This window comes from Pongo pygmaeus, chromosome 22 (genome assembly GCF_028885625.2).
Source record: "Pongo pygmaeus isolate AG05252 chromosome 22, NHGRI_mPonPyg2-v2.0_pri, whole genome shotgun sequence".
Taxonomy (NCBI): Eukaryota; Metazoa; Chordata; class Mammalia; order Primates; family Hominidae; genus Pongo; species Pongo pygmaeus.
In genome coordinates, this window is record NC_072395.2 from 56,679,161 (window position 1) to 56,703,703 (window position 24,543).

Consider the following 24,543-nt stretch of genomic DNA (forward strand, 5'->3'; position numbering starts at 1 on the left):
GGAAAAAGGTTTAATGGACTCACAGTTCAGCAGAGCTGGGGGGGGCCTCAGGAAACTTACAGTTATGGCAGAAGGGGAAGCAAACACCTCCTTCTTCACGTTGGCGGCAGGAAGGAGAGGTGCAGAGTGAGGGGCCCAGGGTTTTAAAAGCCCCTTGAAACCATCAGCTTTTGTGAGAACTCAGTCACTATCATGAGAACAAGATGGGGGAACCACCTCCATGACTGAATGACCTCCTGCCAGGTCCCTCCCATAACATGTAGGGATTATGGGAACTACAATTCAAGATGAGATTTGGGTGGGGACACAGCCAGGCCATGTCACCTCCCCAGGAAAGGAGCACATGTGCAGCAGTGGTGAGTCCCACCCTGCCTGGAAAGATATTCAGAATCCGAGGGCAGAAAGGACCAGGAGTGACCATTGCTCGCCTCCCTCCTACCCTTCGCCCCAAACCCCGCCCCGGCCTGGCAGAAGCCTCCCCAGCACACACCCTGCACTGGAGGGGCAGGCTGCTGTGTGAGGCACTGACCTCGCCCACGGTGGATACCCCCTGCCCCTCCTGACCCCCAGTGACTGTTAACCCAGAGTCCATCAGGGGCTTGGTCTCTGGCAGACCCACCCCTCAGTGTACACACTCTGGTGTCCCGGGCAGAGCACAGGGCAGGCGCCCCCAGGTGCTCCCCCCAGACGCCGCACTGTGCCTGGAGCGTGGCTTCTGATAGCAGTCTCAGGACCTTTGCGCCATACGTGCTCCTGTGCGACAGCTCCTGGGGAAAGCCAAAGGCGTCCCTTCCAGCGGGAGCCAGCGACTGGTACGCAGGAGGGCCCTCAGGGGCAGGAGCCATGGAGCCCTCCTCTGGTGTGGGAATTCAGGGGATCTTAGCCACAGGGCATGGCGCGTGGGCTCAGAGCCGGCCGTGACCTACCAGTGCGTGATACTTGTACTTTGCTGTTCTAGGAACCCATACATCAGTTTTCCTTATTTGCTGAAAAAGGCATGCATTAGAGGGGTGATTAATGTGGGAGGAGGCCAGGAGCCCCTCGATGTGAGGCGTTTCTCATGGGCGAATGTGGGGTATCCATGGTGGACCCCCACCCTGTGTGGATGGCTGCCCCCTGAGCAGTGCTTTGAGCTGGAGCTGTGGTCGGGTTCCACAGTGCAGGAAGGGCTCCCAGGAGGCTAGTGGTCCCGCCTGCAGGAAGCTGATGCGTCTGTCCTCACACATTGATATGCCTGTCTGCCTGGGACAGACACTTCACCCTGGCTACCCGTCGGGCCAAGGGCAGGTTGTATACACCTGGGCTGAGGCCTCTTTCTCATTCACGTTTATCTCTTGCTCAGGAGTTGATCTAAGACAGGCTCTAATGGCACCTTAATAAGCTTGTTGGGGAGGAGTTGGGGGTGGGGACATAACAAGCCCTACCTGCCAGGGTGTCCGGGTGGCAGTGGCCGGTGGCTGAGCACCCCGGCCTGAATAGCTGGGAGCTAATGCAGGAGACGCTGGGAAACAAGAGGCTGTGACATTGTGGGGAGGGAGTAGCCGGGGGCATTCCGGACAGCAATGGGAGAGCAACGCAGCTGTGAGCTGGTGTGTCTCTCCCCACACCCTTCCTGTACCTGGGACGCAGCTCCCACAGGAACTGGCAGTGGGAGGGTGGGAGCCGCTGGAGGTCGTAGTAACAATCCCTGACAGTGTAGGGGCAGGGGGCTCACAGGGGACTCGAGGCATCCCGTGTGGACAGCTGTCAGGACCTGCCAAGCACTGCGCCTGGTGATCCCCTTCAGGTTTGAGCCAGTCCATGGGGAGGAGCCGTCCACCAGGCAGCCTCAGGGAGAGTGGGCGGGTGTCGAGGGAAGCCCGCGGCCCCAGCTGGCCCCCTTGTGTCTGAGCCCCCGTGGTTTCCTCTGCCTCTAGGCTATGCCCACTGGAAGGGCCAAGTGCTGAATTCAGATGAGCTCCAGGAGTTGTATGAAGGCCTGAGGCTGAACAACATGAATAAATATGACTACGTGCTCACAGGTAGGTGCTGGAGCGAGCTGCCGCAGGAGACTACGCACCCCACTCCAGCCAGGGTGGGCTCAAGGAGGTCCAGAGCACCCCCACCCTGGGCCTGTCTCGGGTCACTGCCCCTTCAAGGAGGGCCTTGGCGTGCCCAAGCCACCATCACACCCCCGGTAGCCTGGGGGGTCCTGGCCACACTATGCCTGCCGGGACAATGACTGCCCAGGCTGTGCCAAGTCACCCCCACTCCTGTGACTACACTGGGGTTCCAGTGCCCAGGGGAGGGTGCAGGCAGGGTGTTGGGAACGCTGACCGGGGCAGGACAGGTGGGTAGGACACTCAGGTAGGTGACGGGCTGCTACCTGGTACACTGCCATCCTTTGTCAACTTTCTGGTTAAAAAAAAATTGTATTTCTATACATGTTTATTATTATTATTATTATTTTTGAGACAGGGTTTCACTCTGTGGTCCGGGCTGGAGTGCAGTGGCGCAATCATAGCTCACTGCAGCCTCAACCTCCCAGGCTCAGGTGATCCTCCTGCCTCAACCTCCCAAGTAGCTGGGAGTAAAGGCGTGCACCACCATGCCCAGCTAACTTTTTACTTTTTTTTTTTTTTTGTGGCGACAGGGTTTTGCCATGTTGCCCTGGCTGGTCTTGAACTCCTGGGCTTAAGCCAGCCACCCACCCTAGCCTACCAAAGTGCTGGGATTACAGGCGTGAGCCACTGCAGCCAGCCTGGTTTCTACACTTTTAAATGGTTAGGGGAAATACTTAGCCTCCCAAAGTGTTAGAATTACAGGTGTGAGCCACTGCGCCCAGCCTCTCTACATGTCTAAAGGTCACATATAAGGCCAGGCACAGGGGCTCGAACCTGTAATCCCAGCACTTTGGGAAGACTAGGAGGGAGCCTCACTTGAGGCCAGGAGTTCAAAACCAGCCTGAGCAACATAGTGAGACCCTGTCTCTACAAAAAAATTGTAAAAAATTAATTAGCTGGGCACAGTCCCAGCTACTCGGGAAGCTCAGGTGGGAGGACGGCTTGAGCCTGGGAGTTCAAAGCTGCAGTGAGCTATGGTTGAACCACTGCACTCTGGACTGGGGGACAGAATGAGACCCTGTCTCAAAATAAATAAGATTAAAGTGTCATATGCTTATTACTGAAAGTAGAAATATAAATAAAGGAAAGATTACTCCTTCACCTCTCGCCTGTGGGTTCATTCCTGTGAAGCACAGCGTTTCTGTTGGAAAATGCTGCCGGGTCTGCCCTCCATGTCTTTGGACTGTGAGGACACCTCGCCTGCACCCACCTCCCTCCCCCCAGCTCCTGAGCACTGTGGGGACACCTCACCTGCACCCACCTCCCTCCCCCCGCTCCGAGCACTATGGGGACACCTCGCCTGCACCCACCTCCCTCCCCTCCACCCCCAGCACTGTGGGGACACCTCACCTCCACCCACCTCCCTCCCCCCAGTCCCCGAGCACTGTGGGGACACCTCACCTGCACCCACCTCCCTCCCCCCAGCTCCTGAGCACTGTGGGGACACTTCACCTGCACCCACCTCCCTCCCCCTGCTCCGAGCACTATGGGGACACCTCGCCTGCACCTCCCTCCCCCCTGCCCTGGCCAGCACTGTGGGGACACCTCGCCTCCACCCACCTCCCTCCCCAGCCACCCCTCTGCAGGTCTGCTGGCACTTCTCTTTCTTTGTGCCACAGTTGATCGTGGTGAGTCTGTTTCTGAGGGTAACCTGGATTCTCCCCCTAAAGGTTATACGAGGGACAAGTCGTTCCTGGCCATGGTGGTGGACATTGTACAGGAGCTGAAGCAGCAGAACCCCAGGCTGGTGTACGGTAGGCAGGGGCCCACCCTCAGGTCTGGCTGCTTGGCCCCACACGGGTGGGGCTGGACTGGGAGCCCGGGAAGGGACGTCTTAGCCTCCTTCCTCCTCTGCACGCCTCCGTGCCCTGCCTCTCTGGGCCAGTGAGTTGTGTCTGCCCGGCCTCTGAAGATGTGGGCCTGCTGAAGTCCGCTGGGCTAGAAGCGTTTGCAGGTGACCCTGGTGTCTTGTGTGGCTGGTGTGAGACAGGAAGGGGTGTCAGTGTGCTCATATAGCGGGGCTGCTGTGTGAAGGCCTGGGGCCCAGGCAGCACTGTTGTGTGACTACACTGATCCTAAAGGCGGAAGGGCAAGGGGCCACACCCAGGCAGGACCAGCTAGGGAGTTGGAGAAGGGAGGGGTCGCACCCAGGCAGGGCCAGGCTAGGGAGTGGGGAAGGGCAAGGGGCCACACCCAGGCAGGACCAGCTAGGGAGTTGGAGAAGGGAGGGGTCGCACCCAGGCAGGGCCAGGCTAGGGAGTGGGGGAGGGAGGGTCACACCCAGGCAGGGCCCACTAGGGAGTGGCCAAGTCTTTGGGGCATCTGCCTAGATCGGTCTTTTGTTAGAGGCCAGGCAGTGCTGGATCCATCTTGCCGCCTGGGAGAAGGGGCAGTGTCTCCAAACCTTGCAGACAGGCTCTCTCTGGGGCGCAGGTTTCCCGAGTGGCAGGAGGACAGGTCTGGCCCAGCACATGGTTTGCCACGCTGTGTACTATTGCCCAAAAGGAGTGTGCTTGTCGGTACAGACGTGTGAGGCCCGGATTGTGTGTGCTCAAGGCCAGGAAGAGGAAGGGAGCTGCTGCACCTGCTTGGGTGACAAACAGTGATGAATAGCACCTCACAGCAATTAGGATGACTGTCATCAAAGACACAGAAAATAGCAAGTGTGGGCGAGGATGCAGAAACCCTCATGCACAGCTGCTGGGAGTATAAAAGGGTACAGCCACTGTGGAAAACATGTTGGTAGTTCCCCAACAAGCGGAACACGGACACCATGTGACCCAGCAATTCCGCCTTGTGCGTGTATCCAAAATAGCTGACAACAGAGACTCAAGCAGATGTGCGTATTTCCACGTCTGTAGCAGCATTGTTCCCAGTGACCAAAGGTGGAAACAGGCTGTGTCCGTTGATGGGTGATAGACAAACAAAGTGTCCGTGCATACAATGGAGTATTACTCAGTCTGGAAAAAGAAGGAAATTCTGACACACTCTGCAATGTGGATGGTGCTTGAGGACATGATGCTTAGTGAAAGTAGCCAGACACTAAAAAGGGTGACTGTTACACGATTCCGCTATCGGAAATAGCTAGGAAAGGCCAGTTCATCGCGGTAGAAAGCAGATGAAGGCCCGGTGGGGCTAGGAAAGGCCAGTTCATCATGGTAGAAAGCAGATGAAGGCCCAGTGGGGCTAGGAAAGGCCAGTTTATCGCGGTAGAAAGCAGACGAAGGCTCGGTGTGGTGGCTGACGCCTGGAATCCCAGCACTTTGGGAGGCCGAGGTGGGTGGATCACCTGAAGTCAGGCGTTCGAGATCAGCCTGGCCAACATGGTGAAACCCCATCTCTAATAAAAATACAAAAATTAGCCAGGCCTGGTGGCACGCACCTCTAATCTCAGCTACTTTGGAGGCTGAGGCAGCAGAATCACTTGGACCCGGGAGGCGGAGGTTGCAGTGAGCCAAGATTGTGCCACTGCACTCCAGCCTGGGTGACAGGGCGAGACTCCATCTCAAAAAAAAAAAAAAAAAAAAAAAAAGCAAGCAGACTAGACGTTACCAGGGCAGGGGGAGTGGGGAGTGAGTGTATAATGAGGACAGAGTTTCGGTTTGGGAAGATGAAACGTTTTGGTGGTGGATGGTGGTCGTGGTTATACACGGCGAGAATGTCCTTAGTGCTCCTGAATTTGTACACCTAAACATGCTTAAACTGGCAAAGATTATGGTATATATTTTTTACTATATTAAAAAGTTAAATTAAAAAAGGGAAGATATCTACTTCAACTTGGCAGCTTAAAAAGAAAAAAGAAAAAAGCCAAATGTGTTTGCTCACACTTGTGATCCGAGCACTTTGGGAGGCCGAGCTGAGAGGATCACTTAAGCCTAGGAGTTCAAAACCAGCCTCGGCAACATGGTGAGAACCCATCTGTACAGATCATTTAAAAGTTAGCTGGGTGTGCTGCTGCATGCCTGTGGTCTCAGCCACTTGGGAGGGTGAGGCAGGAGGATCGCCTGAGCCTGGAAGATCGAGGTTGCAGTGAAGCATGATTGCACCACTGCACTCCAGCCTGGACAACAGAGCAAGACCCTGTCTTAAAAAAAGAAGAAAGAAATGTTGAGGGTTTCTTACTCGTCAGCTGTAGCCTTTGCTGATAAGATGCCCTTGTGTCTCTGCAGTGTGTGATCCAGTCTTGGGTGACAAGTGGGATGGTGAAGGCTCGATGGTGAGTAGTTTCACGGTGTGATTTAAAAGTGTGGTGAGTGGAGCTATTCCTGTCCAGCCAGAAGACAGGCCCACATCTCTAAGTGTCTAACTTGGTGGGACTCCTCTGTCCAAGGGTAAAAAGACAAACCTTGTTAGGAAGAAGAAAGGGGACCGACATGTTTTCTGTAAAGTGCCTGACAGTAGATAAATATTGATGCCTTTGCCGGCCGCACAGCCCTGCCACAGCTGTTCGCATTAGAGCACAGCCGCAGCCGCAGATAAGAGGTGTACAAACATGATGACTTCTTTTCTTTTCTCTCTTTTCTTATTGAGACGGAGTCTCACTCAGTCACCCAGGCTGGAGTGCAGTGTCACGATCTCGGCTCACTGCAGCCTCTGCCTCCTGGGCTCAGGCAATTCTTATGCCTCAGTCTCCCAAGTAGCTGGAATTACAGGTGCGCAACACCACACCCAGCTGATTTGTATATTTTTACTAGATACGATTTCACCATGTTGTCCAGGCTGGTCTCGAACTCCTAGCCTCAAGTGATCCGCCTGCCTTGGCCTCCCAAAGTGCTAGGATTACAGGCGTGAGCCACCATGCCCAGCCATGGATGACTATTTTCTAATAAAATTTCATTTGTGGACACTGAAATTTGAATTTTCTATAATTTTCATGTGTCACAAAATGTCATTCTTTTTTTGACTTTTTTCCCCTAACCATTTAAAAATGTAGAAACCAGACTGGGTGCAGTGGCTCACGCCTGTAATCCCAGCACTTTGGGAGGCCAGAGCGGGTGGCTGGCTTGAGCCCAGGAGTTCAAGACCAGCCTGGGCAACATGGCAAAACCCTGCCATCTCTAATCAAAATACAAGACAATGAGCTGGGTGTGGTGGCACCTACCTATAGTCCCAACTACTTGGGAGGCTGAGGTGGGAGGATCACTTGAGCCCAGGAGGTAGAGGCTGCAGTGAGCTGAGATCGCACCACTACACTCACTCCACAGAGCAAGACCCCATCTCAAAAAAACAAAAGAAATCTAGAAACCACTTAACCCATGAGCTGTATAGTAATAGCAGCAGCTGCAGCCCACAGACCTGGACATCGGATCAAGTGGATGGAGAACAAATCCATTGTGACCAGTCCAGAAGCCTAGAATTTAGAGGCGGAAGGAACCCAAAGGTGATCCTGCCTGTGGGTTTTTAACTCAGCCATTCAGTGCCCAGGCGATTTCAGTATCTGCCTTCTTTGTTGTTGTGTCTAGTGTGTCTGTTTGCTCACTGTATATTCACTGAGCACAGCGGGCTTCTCCACTGGCGCAGGGCATGCCTGGGCCTGTGCCCTCCCTGCCCCGCTGGGTCAGTGGTTGAAGTCCCGATATCTGTCGTTGGGCATCTAACTGGGTGGCGTGGGCTGGTGTGCTCAGCGTCTGTCTATCCACTTTCTCCCGTGCTTGTTCTCTGGAAGGTTCCCTGTCCTGCACCCATCCTACAGGACCCCAGCTTGCAGCTCTCTGCCTTCCCTTCATGATGCTCCCTGGCGTGGGCTCTGCTGACCCTCGGCAGACACTCGCATTTGGATCACGAAGAGTTGGGGCCACTGTCCAGTTCAGTGCGGCTACAGGATCTGGCCCCTTGATTTTGATCACATTTGTTTTCCTGAACGAGTGGCCTAAACACGAGCTCCTGTCTCAGATGAGCGGTCACCCCGTATCTCCCCTTTCCATGAGGTTAAAGGGGTATGTTGGCCCTCCCTACCCAAAATGGGGCTCTAAAGAGCTTTCCTGGTCCAGGGATCGGGGACATCCAGGTGCCACCCACCCATCCTTAGTGCCTCCTAAGCCATGTCTGGAGCAGTGGCCGGTGTGTGACCACCTCGTGTGCTCTGAGCACCAGGTGCAGACATGCCTCCTGTGGGGCCTCTGATCTCCAAGGGAGGTTTCCGGGAGCAAAGTGAAGTGAAGGGATTGGAAACTCAGGCCACTCAGCCAGCAGGGGCTGGTGAAATGTTCCATAAAGCCCACAAAATTCTTCCAGAGCTTCGCACTGGCTCCGGCTTAAATTTGATTGCTAAAGAAAACCATGTGTTGCCTGGCACAGTGGCTCACGCCTGTAATTCCAGCACTTTGGGAGGCTGAGGCAGGTGGACCACCTGAAGTCAGGAGTTTGAGATCAGCCTGGCCAACATGGCGAAACCCCGTCTCTACTAAAAAAAATACAAAAAAATTAGCTGGGCATGGTGGTGGGTGCCTGTAATCCTAGCTACTCGGGAGGCTGAGGCAGGAGAATCGCTTGAGCCCAGGAGGTGGAGGTTGCAGTAAGCCAAGACCACGCTGTTGCACTCCAACCTGGGCAACAGAAGCAAAACTGTCTCAAAAAACAAAACAAAACAAAACAAGTGTTGAATTGTTTGTCAGGCAACTTAGATAAAAACAAGTAGATGAAGGGTGCGTTGACTCAGCCAGGAAGAGCTGGCGGGTTGAGCTCCCAGTCGCAGATGGGCATGGCCAGCACCCCCCAGCCTCCCCAGATGGCCAGGGCCGCTCCATCCACCCGTGGGGTTTCCCTTTCCTCGTCTCCCTCCTCCCTCCCTCCCTCTCTCCTTCACCTCCTTCTCCTCCCAGACACTCTGCAGGGACCCACTGTGCGCCCTGAGTCCTCCCTCGGCATAGTGTGCCTCAGCTACACGCTGCCCCCGTGGTGGGAACAACTTGTCTCTACAGTCGGGGGGCCTGGCCCCTGAGCCTGGACTTCAGGGGGCTTTTTGGGGAGCACTCCGTGGTGGGCTTCCCTCCTGGTGACTCAGCCTCTCCTCCTGTCTCCTTTGTTGGCCAGTACGTCCCGGAGGACCTCCTTCCCGTCTACAAAGAAAAAGTGGTGCCGCTTGCAGACATTATCACGCCCAACCAGTTTGAGGCCGAGTAAGTCATTTTATTTTATTTTACTTTATTTATTTATTTTTCAAGACGGGTCTCTCTCTTGTCACCCAGGCTGGAGTGCAGTGGCACGATCTCAGCTCACTGCAACCACCGTCTCCGGGGTTCAAGCAATTCTCCTGCCTCAGCCTCCCGAGTAGCTGGGATGACAGGCGTGAGCCACCACACCCGGCTAATTTTTGTATTTTTAGTAGAGACGGGGTTTCACCATGTTGGCCAGGTTGGTCTTGAACTCCTGACCTCAGGTGATCCACCCATCTCAGTCTTCCAAAGTGCTGGGATTACAGGCGTGAGTCACCGTGCCCAGCAGAGTTAAGTCATTTTAAATGGCAAATGCTACCAGTCTTTCCCCAGGGAGAGCTGCAGAGAACATGCCAGAAGGGTCTCCACTCTGCCCTCGGGCTGCCCGTTTAGCTTACGAAGTGGTTCTCAGGAAGGTCCTGCCGTGGGGCGAGTGCCCTTTGATACTGGAGCAGGATGTGGTGGGGGCGCCTGGGTTGGAGAAGCCCCTGCCCACCTGGGTCCCAGGCTCACGCCTTCTCTTTGGTGGTGGCAGCCATGGGCGATGGGGATGGTTCTGCTGCCCCTGTGCCTTCCTGAGTGGCAGGGCCCCTGGGAGAGGAAGAGGAGGGGCGACCTGGGGAGCTGTGGGCTTGTCGGGACCACCGCAGCAGAGGGAGAGTCGGGGCAGCACAGGCGGCCAGGTCATCTGCCGCCCTGTGAGGGGAAGAGGAGTGTGTTGGGCCTGCCTGTCTGATACCGAGTTTGAAAAGGTCTTTCTTTGGGTGCATGGCTCCCCCCAGCTGAAGAATCACACACCAGGGGAAGCCGCCAGCGCCCCAGTGCCATGAAGAGTGGAGCTGCCTGCAGAGGGGGCTGGTGCCTGTCACAGCTTAGCTCTACCCGGCCCTGAGCCAGGTCCCGAGCCCCCCATTCACGCAGGGGTGGGGGCGCCTGGACTCTTGGAGGCCTGGGATCCCTCACCTGGGCCTGTCCAAACTCGGGGGTGGCATCTCACTCAAGGCCCCTGAGCCATGGGTGGCCCATGCGTGCATTAATCACTAGCGACTCTTTGACTTTGTATGGATGTCAGTCACCTATGCTGAGACCCTGCGCTGTGGCATGGGCCTTAAGTGGGGGCCGTGGCTGCTGTGCATCACCACGGTTATGTATAAACAGCAGCCATGATTGGGCCTTACGTGACTCCTGTAATGTGAGGGTCCCCTTTAGAACCAAACCCCACATGTTGCAGGGGCCCCGGCCCATGGTGGCCAGTGGACGAAGAGTTAGCTGCCTGTGGGGATGGGGGTTTCCAGAGCCGCTGCGGTTTGGGGAATGTCAACACACAACCCGGAGAGGAGAGGCTCACCTGTCCCCACCTGCCTGTCCCCGCCTGTCTTCCAGGTTACTGAGTGGCCAGAAGATCCACAGCCAGGAGGAAGCCTTGCGGGTAGGGAGGCCCTCTGGGGCCTGTGCGGGGCAGATGTGCTGCTCACGGTGGGGATGGGAGACAGGCTGCCTGAGTGGCACCACTGCATCATTTCTCCCCAGCAGTGACTGAACAGTCTGTACCAGTCAGGGGCCTCCAGAGATCAGCAGGATGTGTGTGTGTGTGTGCATGTGTGGACATGTTTGTGCGTGTGTGTGTGTGCACGTGCGTATTGTGTGTGCATGTGTGCGTGTGTGTGCGTGTGTGCACGTGTATGTGTGCGTCCATGTGTGCATGTGTGCACGTGTTTGTGCGTGTGTGCACATGTGCGTGTGTCCGTATGCGTGTGTGTCCATGGGTGTGTGTGGGCATGTGCGTGTGTGCATGTGCATGTGTGCACGTGTTTGTGCATGTGTGTTTGTGCGTGTGCACATGTGTGCGTGTGTCCGTGTGCATGTATGTGCATGTGTGTATGTATGTGTGTGCATGCATATGTGCACATGTGTGAAGAGATATTGTAAGGCGGTGGCTTGAGCTGTGTGGGGGCTGCTGGGCATATTTGGAATTTGCAGGGCCGGCTGTTGGGAAGGGCAGGCTGGAGGCTGGACACAGGAGCAGATGCAGCAGCCCAAGATGCAGTTTCTTCAAAGTCCTTTTTCTCCGGGACTTGGAGACCGTGGGTGTCTTGCTAGCATTGAGCCTTGGTTGAGTCATCTTAGTCTGTTGGGGCTGCTGTGACAAAATGCCTGAGACTGGATGATTTATAAAAAACAGAACTTTTGGCCGGATGCAGTGACTCACGCCTGTAATCCCAGCACTTTGGGAGACTGAGGCGGGCAGATCACTTGAGGTCAGGAGTTCGAGACCAGCCTGGCCAACATGGTAAAACCCCATCTCTACTAAAAATACAAAAATTAGCTGGGTGTGGTGGTACACGCCTGTAATCCCGGCTAGTTGGGAGGCTGAGGCAGGAGAATCACTTGAAGCCAGGAGGCGGAGGTTGCAGTGAGCTGAGATTGCACCACTGCACTCCAGCCTGGGCGACAGAGTGAGATTCCATCTCAAAAACAAACAAACAAAAACAAAACAAAATAAACAGAACTTTGTTCCCCACAGTTCTGGAGGCTGGGAAGTCTAAGGTCAAGGCACCGGCAGGCTCAGGGTCTGGCGGGGGCTACTTTGCTACCCGGACTGCACCTTGTTGCTGCGTCCTCATGTGTGGATGGTGGGGGGCTCGAGGGGCCCATGCTGCTCCCTCCAGCCCTCTCATCAGGCACAGAGAAAGGGGAGCCCTGGTGACTTAATCATGCCCCAGAGGACCCCCTCTGAATATTGCCACATGGGTGACATGTTTCAGCATGCATTTTAGAGCAGACACTGTCAGACTGCAGCAGGAGTCCATGTGCTTTGGGCTGCATTCCCAAGCAGCCTGGCGCTGCCCTGAGTTTTGTCTTCACAGCCCCGGAGCCTGGTCCTGGGAATGGGCCACTGCAGCGGCCACTCCTCCCACTCGGAGGCCTTTCGCTGACCTGGTATTGGGTCCTGGGACTGCAGAGTCAGCTGACCCTGGAGCAGGGTCCAGATTCTGCTATGGACACGTGCTGGGTGGCGATGCAGCACGTGTGTGTGTGTGTGTGTGTGTGTGTGTGTGTGTGTGTGTGTGTGTGTGTGTGTGTGTGTGTGTGTGTGTGTGCATGCGTGCTGCCTGCTTTGAGGCAATCGTGCGGTGGAGATAGTTTCTACGAGAGTTACAGAAAAGCCAATGTACAGAGGGGCCAGCTCCTCCCCGCTGCAGGACAGGCACGCGTATGTCCACTTACCTACCCAGCCCCCGAGGGGGAGGCCCTCGCCAGTCACCTGTGGGGAGCCACACAGTTTGGGCTGACAGTTTGGGGGGGATGGTGGCTGACCAGGTGGCTGTCTCCCCTCCGGGAGTGCCGCCATTGGGAACGGGCTCTGGGGGAGTGGGGTGTGACCGGCCGTGGCTGACGCTCCCCGTGCCACTGCCTCGTGATGGATCGGGGAGTGGGGTGTGACCAGCCGTGGCTGACATGTGACCGGCCATGGCTGACGCTCTCCGTGCCACTGCCAGGTGATGGACATGCTGCACTCTATGGGCCCCGACACCGTGGTCATCACCAGCTCCAACCTGCCCTCCCCGCAGGGCAGCGACTACCTGATCGTGCTGGGGAGCCAGAGGAGGAGTAAGTGCCCCCGTCATGCACCGCGGCCGCCTCTGCTCTTCCCAGAGGAAGGTGTTCTTTGGGGCTGCAAGAGTGTTTTGGGTTCAATAGCATGAAATTTAAGCCTTATACAGCACCGGGATGACGCCCCCTTTTTACAGGCTCTCAGGGATCAGGTGGGATTCCCAAGGCCTCACAGGTCACGATGAATGGCCTGGCTGGAACCGGCTTCCACGAACTCAGCATCATAGGCCTCCCTCAGAGCCAGGCGGGGTCCCTGAGTTCACTGGGAGGATGCATCCACCCGGCTGTGCTGATTGTTTACACAGACACCACCTGGTTGACTTTCTCTGAACAGTGTGAAAATGACACAGAAGGCTGGGGCCATGCACTAAGCTAGTGGCCGCAAGTTCATACCCATGGGCCCAAAAGAACAGTTGTGACCTCCTTGTCGCTGTATGTTTGGACATGGGAGCCTTGCGGGCACACACATAGGCACAAATGCACATACACTCGGGCACAAATGCACATACACACGGGCACACACGTGGACACGGGCACACAGGCACACGTGGACACGGGCACACAGGCATACATGCACACATACACACAGGCACACAGGCATACATGCAAACGGGCACACACGCACACGTGGGCACATGCACACATATGTGGACACATGCATACACACGGACACATGCATACACATGGACTCACACATGCAGACACGCGGACACATGCATACACACATGCATGCACATGAGCGCACACGCACACACACACTTGGATGCATCCAGGTACATCCTAGTTCTTCACACCGTTGTTACTCTCGGGAGTTGCACAGCGACCCCCAAGGCGGCCTGACCGTGTGGCCCTCTGAGGGTGCAGTCGTTCCCTTTCCCTTGCTGCGGTGATGGGGACCCCATGCATGCCCTGAGCCCCCACGTCCTGAGCAAGGCCACCTTGTGCTCTGCCCCTGTGACCCTCCCTGCTGCTGTGCCCGGGGGGACCAGGGACGGGGAGACTGGCCCTGGCAGAGGAGCGGCAGATCTCAGTGACCTTGCCCATCTTCTCCCCCTAGGGAATCCCGCTGGCTCCGTGGTGATGGAACGTATCCGGATGGACATTCGCAAGGTGGATGCCGTCTTTGTGGGCACTGGGGACCTGTTTGCTGCCATGCTCCTGGCGTGGACACACAAGCACCCCAATAACCTCAAGGTCAGCCACACGCACCGCTCCCCTCCTCACCCACTCCCACGGCACCTCATGGGGGGCAGGGTATGAGAGTCCTGGTGGGGGGTCCCTGCTGAGCTGACAGGGCATGGCCCTGAGTGCTGGCCCCAGTTGCGGGGGAGGGCAGTGGCTGGGCCATGGGCTCCGGAGTTGCACCTGTCACCCTCACATCGCCTCCCATCTCCCCTTATTTGGGACCTAGGGATGATCAGAGTCTGTGAGGGCTTGGGTGACAGATGTTTCAGAACAGACCCACAGGGGTCCCACCGGGACTCAGATGCTGCCCGCTTGGCGTTGGCACAGGGCTGTGGGATGCATGGAGCTGTTGTGTCCTTGGTGACTTGGGGGCTGCTGCGGAGGAGTGGCACCCTGCAGCATTTCCCACAGTGTGACTACAGCAGTGACCTGAGGGACTGAAAGGCCGGAGCCGCCCATTGGGGACAGTAGGCGGGAGGCTGAGGACAGGGGTTCAGGCAGGTGTGGAGAGCCGTCTTTCTGGGCGTTTTGTCTGGATGTCTGCCTGCTTTTCGAGTTTGTAGAGATCGGGTGGCTTTGCTTAGACACTGGGTGGAGTGGGTGTGTTGGGTGATTGACATGGCAGGTTGGGATGTGGGGTCTCGTGAGCCTTTCTTGTGTGCCATGGTTAAGCACACAGCTCAGCGGGGACAGAGGAGTTTTGTTGCAACTGTGGCGCTCAGATCCGTGACCTCCTGTACTGCGTGCAGTAAAGTTGCTTGTGGCCTCGGCAGGTGGTTTTGTCAGCCGAGTCCGCGGACCCCTGGAGTGTGTCTTCTTACAACACCGTCCAGAGCCCCACTGTGCTCTGAGGTGGTCCCCAGCCCCTGGGCTCAGCCCCCCAAACTCCCCTGGGTGCTCCCCACTGCGTCCGCAGTGGGTTCAGGTGGGAGGGAGGGGCCTGCCCTCCCTTTGGAATGTGGGGCAGGGCGGGGTGACAGGAGGAAGACAGGACACCTCTGTCACTATTGGGTGCGCTGGGGAAGGAAGAGTTCAGAGGTCAGGACCTGCAGGTGACTCTCCCTGTGCTGTCTTTGCCGGGCCCCTCAAGGGGCCATGTGTCCCCCAGGGTACACCTCCTCCCCAACAAGTCAGTTTCAGCTGAGTGTCCTGGTGTGTAAAATGGAAGAGGTGGACTGAGGCCCTTCGCCTCCCATGGGACTAGCCCTCTGCACACCCTGAGCTAGAATGCACAGCCCCCTCATTCTGTCCCTTCTGGCCCCTCAAGGGCAATTAAACAGGGCCATTAAGTAGGCCTGCCGTGTTTAATTGGTGATGCAGGGCAGTGGAAACGTGCTACCTGGCGCCCCGAGGAGGCCTCACTGCCAGGCCGCCCAAGGTCACATTCTGGGTTTGGCCAGCCCAGGGTTGTGGAGTCAGGGAGTGAGTTCCCCGTGCTTCCCCAGCACCTTTGACTCTGAGGCATCACTGAGTGATGATTGGCTGACTCTGAGGCATCACGGAGTGATGATTGGCTGACTCTGAGGCATCACGGAGTGATGATTGGCTGACTCTGAGGCATCACGGAGTGATGATTGGCTGACTCTGAGGCATCACGGAGTGATGATTGGCTGACTCTGAGGCATCACGGAGTGATGATTGGCTGACTCTGAGGCATCACGGAGTGATGATTGGCTGACTCTGAGGCATCACTGAGTGATGATTGGCTGGCTCTGAGGCATCACTGAGTGATGATTGGCTGGCTCTGAGGCATCACTGAGTGATGATTGGCTGACTCTGAGGCATCACTGAGTGATGATTGGCTGGGCTTTTGGCAGGAGCTCTTCCCCTTGTAGACTGTCATAAGGAGTTAATTCTGGGAACTCTTACCAAGCTCCTGCTGCCTGTCAAGTTCTATGCAGGTCACGAGGCTGTCCCTTCTGTGAGCCATCTCTTGTCCAGAGCAGGTGACTGGGACCAGGCATCCGCTCAGCCCTCCGGGCTCTCTGTGGTGGGCAGTCCGCAGCCTGTCCTCCAGGGTTCAGCACGTGCATTGGCGGAGCCGGCTCCCCAGTGGCTCGGAGAGCAGGACGGCCCTTGTGTTCACTGGAAATCCCCTCCTGGCAGCAGTGGGCACGTCGGGTGTTGTGAGTGGGCCAGGGGCACAGCAAGTCTCTCCTCCCTGCAGGTGGCCTGTGAGAAGACCGTGTCTACCTTGCACCATGTTCTGCAGAGGACCATCCAGTGTGCAAAAGGTAGGGCGGCCGGGCTGCGTGGGCTCCTGGCTCCTGAAGTGGGTGGGAGAGGAGAGCTGGCATGTGCTGGTTTTGAAGGTGTGACCAGTGTCTCCTGCTGGCCTCGCCTTTGGGAGTGGGGGCAGCAGCGGGAGCCCCTCTGAAATGGGAACTCAGTGCTCTCTGCCTGCCCCGCAGCCCAGGCCGGGGAAGGAGTGAGGCCCAGCCCCATGCAGCTGGAGCTGCGGATGGTGCAGAGCAAAAGGGACATCGAGGACCCGGAGATCGTCGTCCAGGCCACGGTGCTGTGAGGGCCGCGCCGCTCGCCCGTGACACGCAGCGCGTTGGTGTCTCCGTGTTTGTCCCTGTGAAAACATGTAACGTCTGCCTTAGAGCCATGACCGAAACTTGATATTTTTTTCTTTCATGAGTGTCCGGCATCTGCTGGTCTTCATTGTGAAATGTGCCAGTCGTGCTTTGTGAAAAATAACAAAGCGGTCACAGAAATTTGTGATCTGAAAACCCGGCTCCCTTCCCCACAAGGCTCCTGGGCCTCCGGGAAGACGGGCCCCTGTTTGCCATCTCGGGGGTGTTCCATGTGGGAGGGTGAGTGGGTGAGGCTGAGCCTGCTGCGCATGGAGCCTCGAGTGAGCCCCGGCTGCCGCTACCACACAGAGGCCGTGTCGCGCGTGGGCTGGGCCTGGGTGGCGTCTGTGTTTGCATCTCTGAGAAGGAGTCGGATGGTAACGGTTCGGGTCAGGAAGAATTCTGCCAAGTATCTTTACTGTCATTCTGATCATAGCCCCTTTGTTCCTGCATTTGAACTTCTGTTTCTTACTTTGCTGCTCATTTAGTCCCTGGGGATTTCAGATCTTAGGCTGTTGTTTCACCGTATGGGAGGGTTGATGTGAGCTTGCTCGGAGGCACACAGGTGCAGCGTCAGGGACCTTCCCAGGCCCCAGCAAATTCAAGTCGGTCCACAGACCTCTCAGGTATCCGCGGGACCTCCTGTAACCCATCGGCATCTTCCAGGAATCCGCTGAGCGACGTGAGGAAGATGCTAAGCAGTAAGGTCCGTGCTGGGCCAAGAGCAGCTTTGAAGCTCCAGAGAACCACCCCGTCAGGTTCCTTGTGGAAGCTCCCCTCATCCGTGGTGCAGCAGGCTGAGCACTGCGCATTTGCCACGTGCTGCCCGTGACAGCACATCAAGCCTCAGCATTTGTAGACAGGACAGGGGTGCCTGCCCCCTGCCCCTGCTGGCACATTTAACCCTTGTCCCCTGACCTCAGTTCTGTGCCCCACCAAATGCCCAGGGGCAAAAGGCCACCCTGGAAGCTGCCAATCTTCCGAGGTGGGTGTGAGGCACAGTGGGGGTGGGCAGCTCCCAGGCCCTTGGGCAGGCTGGGGTGGCGGCAGAGGCCACAGCACCAGCTCTGACAAGTCCCATCATCCTCTGCTCAGCAGTGACCTCCCTGGCCTCACTTTGCCCGGAGTTTGGGGTCCCCCCAGGTATAGCTATAGGCGGCAGTGCCTGTCTCTGGCCTGCCTTGATTTCAGCCACACCCCGGCAGCCCTGCACCCCAGCTCTGGGGTGTGCAGAGATTTGTGTCTCCAGGGAACCCACGGCTGGAGAGAAATAGGGAGATGCAAGAAGTGGGGGCCCATGGGGCCCCTAGGAAGCAGACTCTCCAAGGGGTACCCCCACCCCACTACCTTCTCCACAGACGGGCCCCTCCTGGAGCCCACACCCTCCTGTGAGGCCATTCCAGTGTCCTCTAGAAAGACTCACTTGCCAGGAGTGCGTTCTTTGTTGAAAAATGCCCTAAAGCGAAAAGATGCAGGTTTATACGGAACCCCCACCCCCGCCCCCACTCTCCCACTCTGTTCGTTTTGAATGTCTTCACGAGCGTGCATCAGGGCGCCTGCCTACCCCACCTCAGCCGGTGAGTCAGACACGGGTTTCCCAGCCATGTTTCCTGGCTCCGAGGACACGGGTGGCAGGCCCCTTGCAGCCCAGAGCCACTGGTCCCTGCAGGGCGCCGCCACACCAGCAGAAAGGAGGAAGTCTGTGGCTGGAGCCTGGCGGGGAGGCGGCCTCCCCAGTATGTGAGTGCAGGGATCCACCAGAACCACCTGGCCCTCTGTAGGGCGTTTAACTGGAAATACCCTCACTGCCAAGTGGAGACTGGGGTGTGTGCCACATTGCCAGCCACCAGGAAAGCTTTTCTTTTTCTTTTCTTTTTTTTTTTTTTAAACACCAAGAACATGTATAGCATGGGGGAAAGAACCTAAATGTCTCTCTTCTGTGAGCTGGTGAAAAACCCAGCATGAGAATGCACTGTCAGGTGTGGGGCTCCTTCTGCCTGTGCAGCGGGTGTTACGGGTGGTGTGCCCTGGCGAGCAAGCTTTGATTCTTGGTTCTTTGAGCTCGTTTCAGAGGCTGAGTCCCCACATCAGCTTTAGTTCTTGGACTTCCCTGCATTAAGCAAGAATTAGGAGAATGGCTGTCCCTGCAGGCACCTCCCATAAATCCTGAGCTCTCTGGCGCAATCTGAAACTTCTCTTCCGTTTTCTTTGGCTGTATCAGCCGAGCCAGGAGAGGCCTGGGCCATGACTAAGGAGAAAGAAATCGGGGGTTTCTGAGAGCAGATGGTGCCTTTGTGGGTGCAGGGCTTTTGTGGAAATTGTCAGCCTCTATGGGCAGAGTCTGGCATCCCCTCCCCAGACTGCCTGCTGTCACCACGGAGCAGCTGGAGCCTGCCCTGTCCACGGCCCGTTTCCACCCGGGCATGTTCGTCTCTCATGACTTGGGCAGAGGCCCCTGGTGGTCTTGAGTTTCAGTTTCTCATCCAGGAAGGTAACCATGGGCATTGGCAATGGGTTTCCATATGGCTTGGATCCAAATTAGAATTGATCTTTGTTTTCACTTTCTATAGTTAATAACATGCAAAATAATGAGAAGAATTTATTTTAAGGTGAGAGCTGTATTCGTCCAACATTGCCTGCTTATTGTCAGGGTACAGAATTTTAATACTTTCTTAATCCAGTTTTTCAAACTTCTCGTTGTAGACCGTAAGGATGAATTCCGCAATAGGATCCTTTTTAAAATCGATTTTAAATTGTTGCCTAGTCCTGCCAAGGTTATTATGTGCATCTGTTATTTTTCCAATACATGTAAACAATTGCAGCGTGATGCTTTGTTTAATGTCCTGTTCTTAAGCTCGTTAGAGCCAGTTTTGAAACGTTTGGTCTTACCGTGAACGGAGGCTGGCTTGGCTTAGCCACACTGATGAGTTAAGTGAGGGATGTCTCCATCTCGAGATCACCAGGCAAGAGAGTTGCCCGCACCAGGTGGGAGGCCGAAGCCCCTGGGGTAACAGTCCCCACCGCCACCCGAGTTAAGACAATAAAAGCTATGTGGTTGAGCTCAGGCCTCTCGTGCCTGGTGTCAGAGAAGGCAGAGCCCACAGTAGGGTGCAAGGTGCAAGGCCCTGGGAGGGCACCGGCCAAGGAAGGTGGTATAGATGGCCTTCAGATTGCTGGGCCTTGAGCAGCTCCCCGCCCTGCCCATCCACCTGCCCTGGCTGCAGCCTCGTTCTCTCTTTAGTTTAACTGTGCAAAGAGGGGAGGTTGAGAGTGTTCTGGCAGCTGGAGCTCTTCTCCTTGTCCTTCCTGCCCTCCGATGGGGCCACCTGTGTCAGGGCAGCAGGGTCCATGTTTATGGGGATCAGAGGCGCCCACTGTGTGGCTGGACTGTACTCTGCTGCCCGGGTAGCCAGGAGTCTCTCCCTCTCTCCCCTGCCGCCTGCCTGGTCTCATGGGCCTCCTTCACACACCCCTCCTTGTGGATCGCCTGCCTGGGCCCAGAGCAGGGGAACTGGAGTTTGTGAGTGAGCAGAGCAGGTTATGTGCAGACAGGGAAACGAGAACTTTGGACCTGGCTTTCTGAGTCCAGGTGAGAGCTGTGTGGCCCCCCAGTGCCACTCTGCCTGCCAGAGTGATGTGCCTGCTGAGCCTTTTCCTTCCGCGCCGCCTCTCACTGCCAGGCCAGCGGCTTCTGCTGACACTTGATGGAGAGGTGGCTCCCGTGTCCGTCCGCCGAGCACTCAGATGGATGCTGATCACCAGGGCCAAGGGGGCTCCCAGAAGGACCCCAGGCCCTGGGGAGGGTGGCTATGGGAGGCCAAGTCCACTGCCTGGAAGTCTTGTCAGCCCTAAGCCAGGGAAGCCTGGAGCTTGGCCTGGCGGGTCTGGGTGGACACCATCCCCACTCCGGACTCCCAGCACAGGGGAGGAGGCCTGAGCCTGTGTGGCCCTGTAGCCCTGGGCAGAGCTGGGCCTGTCATGTGTTCCTGCCTGGCAGGTGCAGGTGCTGGCCATATGCAGGTGGAAGGAGGTGGGAATCTTGGATTTTTTTTTTTTTTTTTTTTGAGTTGGAGTCTCGCTCTGACACCCAGGCTAGCGTGCAATGGTGTGATCTCGGCTCACTGCAAACTCCGCTTCCCAGGTTCAAGTGGTTCTCCTGCCCCAGCCTCCCGAGGAGCTGGGATTACAGGCACGCGCCACCACGTTCAGCTGAGTTTTGTATTTTTAGTAGAGATGGGGTTTCACCATGTTGGCCAAGCTGGTCTCAAACTCCTGACCTCAAGTGATCTGCCTGCCTTGGCCTCCCAAAGTGCTGGGATTACAGGCATGAGCCACCACACCCGGCGGAATCTTGGAATTTTTATAGACAGCACCTCAGTTTCTGACTCCAGCCGCACACCTCCTGCCTCTACCAGCAGGGGTTGCCACCAGGCCAGAGCTAGGGCCAGGTCCTTGCGTCCATGCCCCCCGGTAGGATGGACGTGAGCCATCCTTCTAGGGGACTTTTTTCAGTGTGCGACTCGTCTCTGTTAGGTGGTAAGAGCCAGTGTGTGTGGCCTGTGCCATGCTCCGCAGTGCGTGGCAGGGCTCTGTGTGTGTCCTGTGTCCCCTGTCCCTGCAGGGCCCAGCAGGCATCGTGGCGTAACAGCTGTGTCCAAGCCACTGCCCGGGCATCCCATCACCCACCAGGGCTCACAGTCTCTCCCGCTGGGGGCTTTCTGTCACATGTGTGTCTCCTGTCGACTCTGCAGTTTGTTCTCAGAGCAGAATGTTTCCTGTTCTCAGTGCGCGAAGACACTGATTTTCAATCAGCGTCTAAAACCACGTTCCTGCCTTTCATTGCAACACGGTGTGTTCATTTGTTTAAAACAGAGTTTCATGAGTAAGTTTAGATGACTGGTCAATATCTTAAAAATTTATATTAATAAGAAGTTCTTCCTGGAATTTTTCTTTCAATTCTGGCAGAATAAACAGGTGTTTTTAGTTTTCCCACTGTCTGAGCCAAGCAGGACCCTGTCCCAGAGCAAGAGATGTCCCCTTCCATCTCTGACCCTTGCCTGGGACAAGCCTTGATGGGGGGCCCCAGCCTCAGGGCTGTGGTGGGAACAGCACCCCCAAATGCCAGCTTCTCCTTTCTTCCCATCCACCAGTTCACTGCGGGGCCATTTCTGGTCTTTGTGCAACAGGAAACCCATTTCTGGTGGGATATGCCTTCCAGAGCCACAGGGCCACTCACCCCATGCATCTCTGTCCTGCCCGTCAGTGCTGGGACGGACAGCAAGGGCAAGCCCAGTGTCTGGCGGATAGGTGGGTGGAAACAGAGGGGAGAATGCCATCCTAAGCCTCTGCTTGGGGATCCCCCACACGGCCTGGGTACTGCCTGGGAAACCTGTCCTAAGTAAAACCATGGGCCTCGCTTCGCCCACCGGCCTGCGAAGCCAGCGTCTCCCTGAAGTTGGATGGAAGCGCCTTTGTCCTCATTTTGAGCTGCAAGCTGGGTCACAGCTTCTGAAGGCCTCAAGTGACTTTTCTAACCCAAGACCCAGCCCCTGGCAGGAAGAGGGTGCGTGCAGGGCTGGTGGGACAAAAAGAGGCCTCAGCAGGCCTGGCAGACCCTTCCAGTACATCTCAAAGCGTGTCGAGCAGCTGGGAGCACCTGTGTCAAGCTCGAGCCGTCATAGGTCCCCATGAGGTGTCTGAAGCCCCTTCTTGGTGATGGGAGGCAGAGGTGCTGACGTTCTGGAGAATGGACGTGAGTCCTCAGCTGGCTCCGCGTGGGCCCTTGGAGGGTGCCAGGTGTGTGGTGACCTTCTGGATGCGTTTAACTTCATGGCTGCATCATTCCTGATTTAGAATAACTGGAGCTTCATCTGGTGATTGCAAAACTGGACCAATCGGAGGACAGCGGCGCAGCCCAGTCCCTCCCTGGAATGGAGCTCAGCTCTTCGGAGGCATCAAAGCACCTGTCGCCTCCGTGGTCCCACTGCCGAGGGAGTGCGGCCTCCGCAAGGTTCGGGGGTGGCTTCGTTTGCCCGGAGTGGCCTGCCCTGCGTGTGCCGTGTGGATGTTTGTGAGCCTCGGTCCCACAGCACTGTGTAGGCTGCATCTGTTTCGTGCTGGTCCTGTTGACTTGTATGATATCCACAAATAAATATTTTCATGGCGGTCGTGTTGAGGTGTGATGGTTCCTTCCCATCCCAGGAGCTCCCTACCTGTGATTGGCTGAACACCCAGTACCCCGCCAGCCACGCTAGGGGTTGCTGCTGGAAATGGTGGCAGCTGACTCCCTAAAAACCTCTCCCTTAGAGGAAAGAGCATGCCTTGCCCCTGCCTGCCGGGCAGGCCCCCTCCCATCCTGCACTCTGTTCTCTGCCTTGGGGGCTGGCCTGGGTGCCCCGGCCTGGGCTTCCTGCAGGACTTCTCAGGGCAGAGCCCTCAGGGATAGGAGGCTCCCTTCCCCGCCCTCCCTGTGTGATTCTGAGGCCCAGCTCTGGGTGTTGGCCAAGGGTGTCTGCTCCTCCTGGGATCCACCTGGCTCCTTCACACCTGGGTGGTGACATGGTAGTGCCTCTGGCTTGGCAGATCTCGTGTTCCCTGACTCGCGCACCTGTGCAATAAACCCACAGACCATCTCCAGCAATGCCAGGCTGGTTGCTGTGTGCCAAGAACAAGGAGAAGGCGGAACCAGGGGCTGCAGAACCAGCCCCTCCCCAATGAGGCCCCCCTCTGGACGCCCCTCCCCATGGAGAACACCAGGAGCCACAGACCCCAGACCACAGAGCACACCGGGGAGCGCACGGGGCGGCCGGGGCACGGTGTCTGCCGCCTTGTTTATGGGATTTGCTCCGCGTCTAGCACACTGATGCCTGCACTGCTCCTGTCCCCTGCAGTGGCTACTCTGGGCCTACAGGCCTAATCCTGGTTGGCATGAAAATGTCCTGAGGCCACCGTGACAAATTTCCACAAGCTGTGTGGCTTAAAGGAACACATTTGTTCTCTTACAGTTGCAGGGGCCAGAAGAGTCTAAAAACAGCAGGGCCGGTTCCTCCTGGAGGCTTAGAGGGGCTGAATCCGTTTCCTGCCTTTTCTAGCATCTGGAGGGCGCCTGCATCCCTTGCTTATGGCCCCTTCCATCACCAAAGCCAGTAGTGTCACATCTTTCCACCTCTCCCTAACCCTGACCTCCGCCCTTTCTCTTAGAAGGATCCTGTGTGACTTTGGACCTACCTAGATAATTTAGGGTCATCTCTCATTTCAGGAACCTTAATTTAATCCCACCTGCAAGTCCCTTTTGCCAGGTAAGGTCACAGATTCACAGGGTCTGAGGATGAAGGTGTGGACCTCTTTGAGGGCTGTGATTCAGCCCACCACGTCTGGTGACGAGAGATGGAGTATGTTCTGCAGCGGTGGGGGCCTATGCAGACCTATCCCAAAGTTCAAGGAAGCAGAGAGGCTGAAGAAAGAAGCTGCACTTGGCTGGGTGCAGTGGCTCAGCCCTGTAATCCCAGCACTTTGGGAGGCTGAGGCAGGTGGATCACGAGGTCAGGAGTTAAAGACCAGCCTGGCCAACATGGCGAAACCCCATCTCTACTAAAAATACAAAAGTTAGCTAAGCGTGGTGGTGGGCGCCTGTAATCCCAGCTGTTCGGGAGGCTGAGGCAGGAGAATCGCTTGAGCCCCGGAGGCAGAGGTTGCAGTGAGCCAAGTTCACACCGCTGCACTCCAGTCTGGGAAACAGAGCAAAGACTCCATCTCAAAAAAAAAAAGAAGAAGAAGCTGCCCAATCCAGTTTCTCAGAAACATTTAATAGGGACTTCGGAACAGAAGCCATGTCTGTGTCTGGGGCCCACCCATCACCCCCAAGCCTAGGGCTTATGTACCATAGGGGAGGGGTCTGTGTGGTTCAGA

At 56.5% G+C, this 24,543-nt stretch overlaps 1 protein-coding gene and 1 pseudogene across 2 annotated transcripts in view; both read left to right on the top strand.

Annotated features, from left to right (window-relative positions):
* The window catches only part of PDXK (pyridoxal kinase), a 45,146-nt gene extending 22,346 nt beyond the window's left edge, over positions 1-22,800 (top strand). The window contains exons 3-11 of one of the 2 annotated variants that reach the window (XM_054468926.2): positions 1,917-2,021; positions 3,773-3,856; positions 6,272-6,318; positions 9,135-9,220; positions 10,640-10,685; positions 12,757-12,868; positions 13,929-14,065; positions 16,224-16,290; positions 16,468-22,800. In XM_054468926.2, the coding sequence (XP_054324901.2) occupies positions 1,917-2,021; positions 3,773-3,856; positions 6,272-6,318; positions 9,135-9,220; positions 10,640-10,685; positions 12,757-12,868; positions 13,929-14,065; positions 16,224-16,290; positions 16,468-16,580 (797 nt within the window). In that variant the 3' untranslated portion in view covers positions 16,581-22,800. Of the gene's footprint in view, positions 1-1,916; positions 2,022-3,772; positions 3,857-6,271; positions 6,319-9,134; positions 9,221-10,639; positions 10,686-12,756; positions 12,869-13,928; positions 14,066-16,223; positions 16,291-16,467 lie in introns of those variants that run through there. The other variant, XR_008496503.2, reaches the window with a different exon arrangement.
* Positions 21,666-22,800, top strand: LOC129022648 (uncharacterized; annotated as a pseudogene).
* Positions 22,801-24,543: the final 1,743 nt, after the last annotated feature.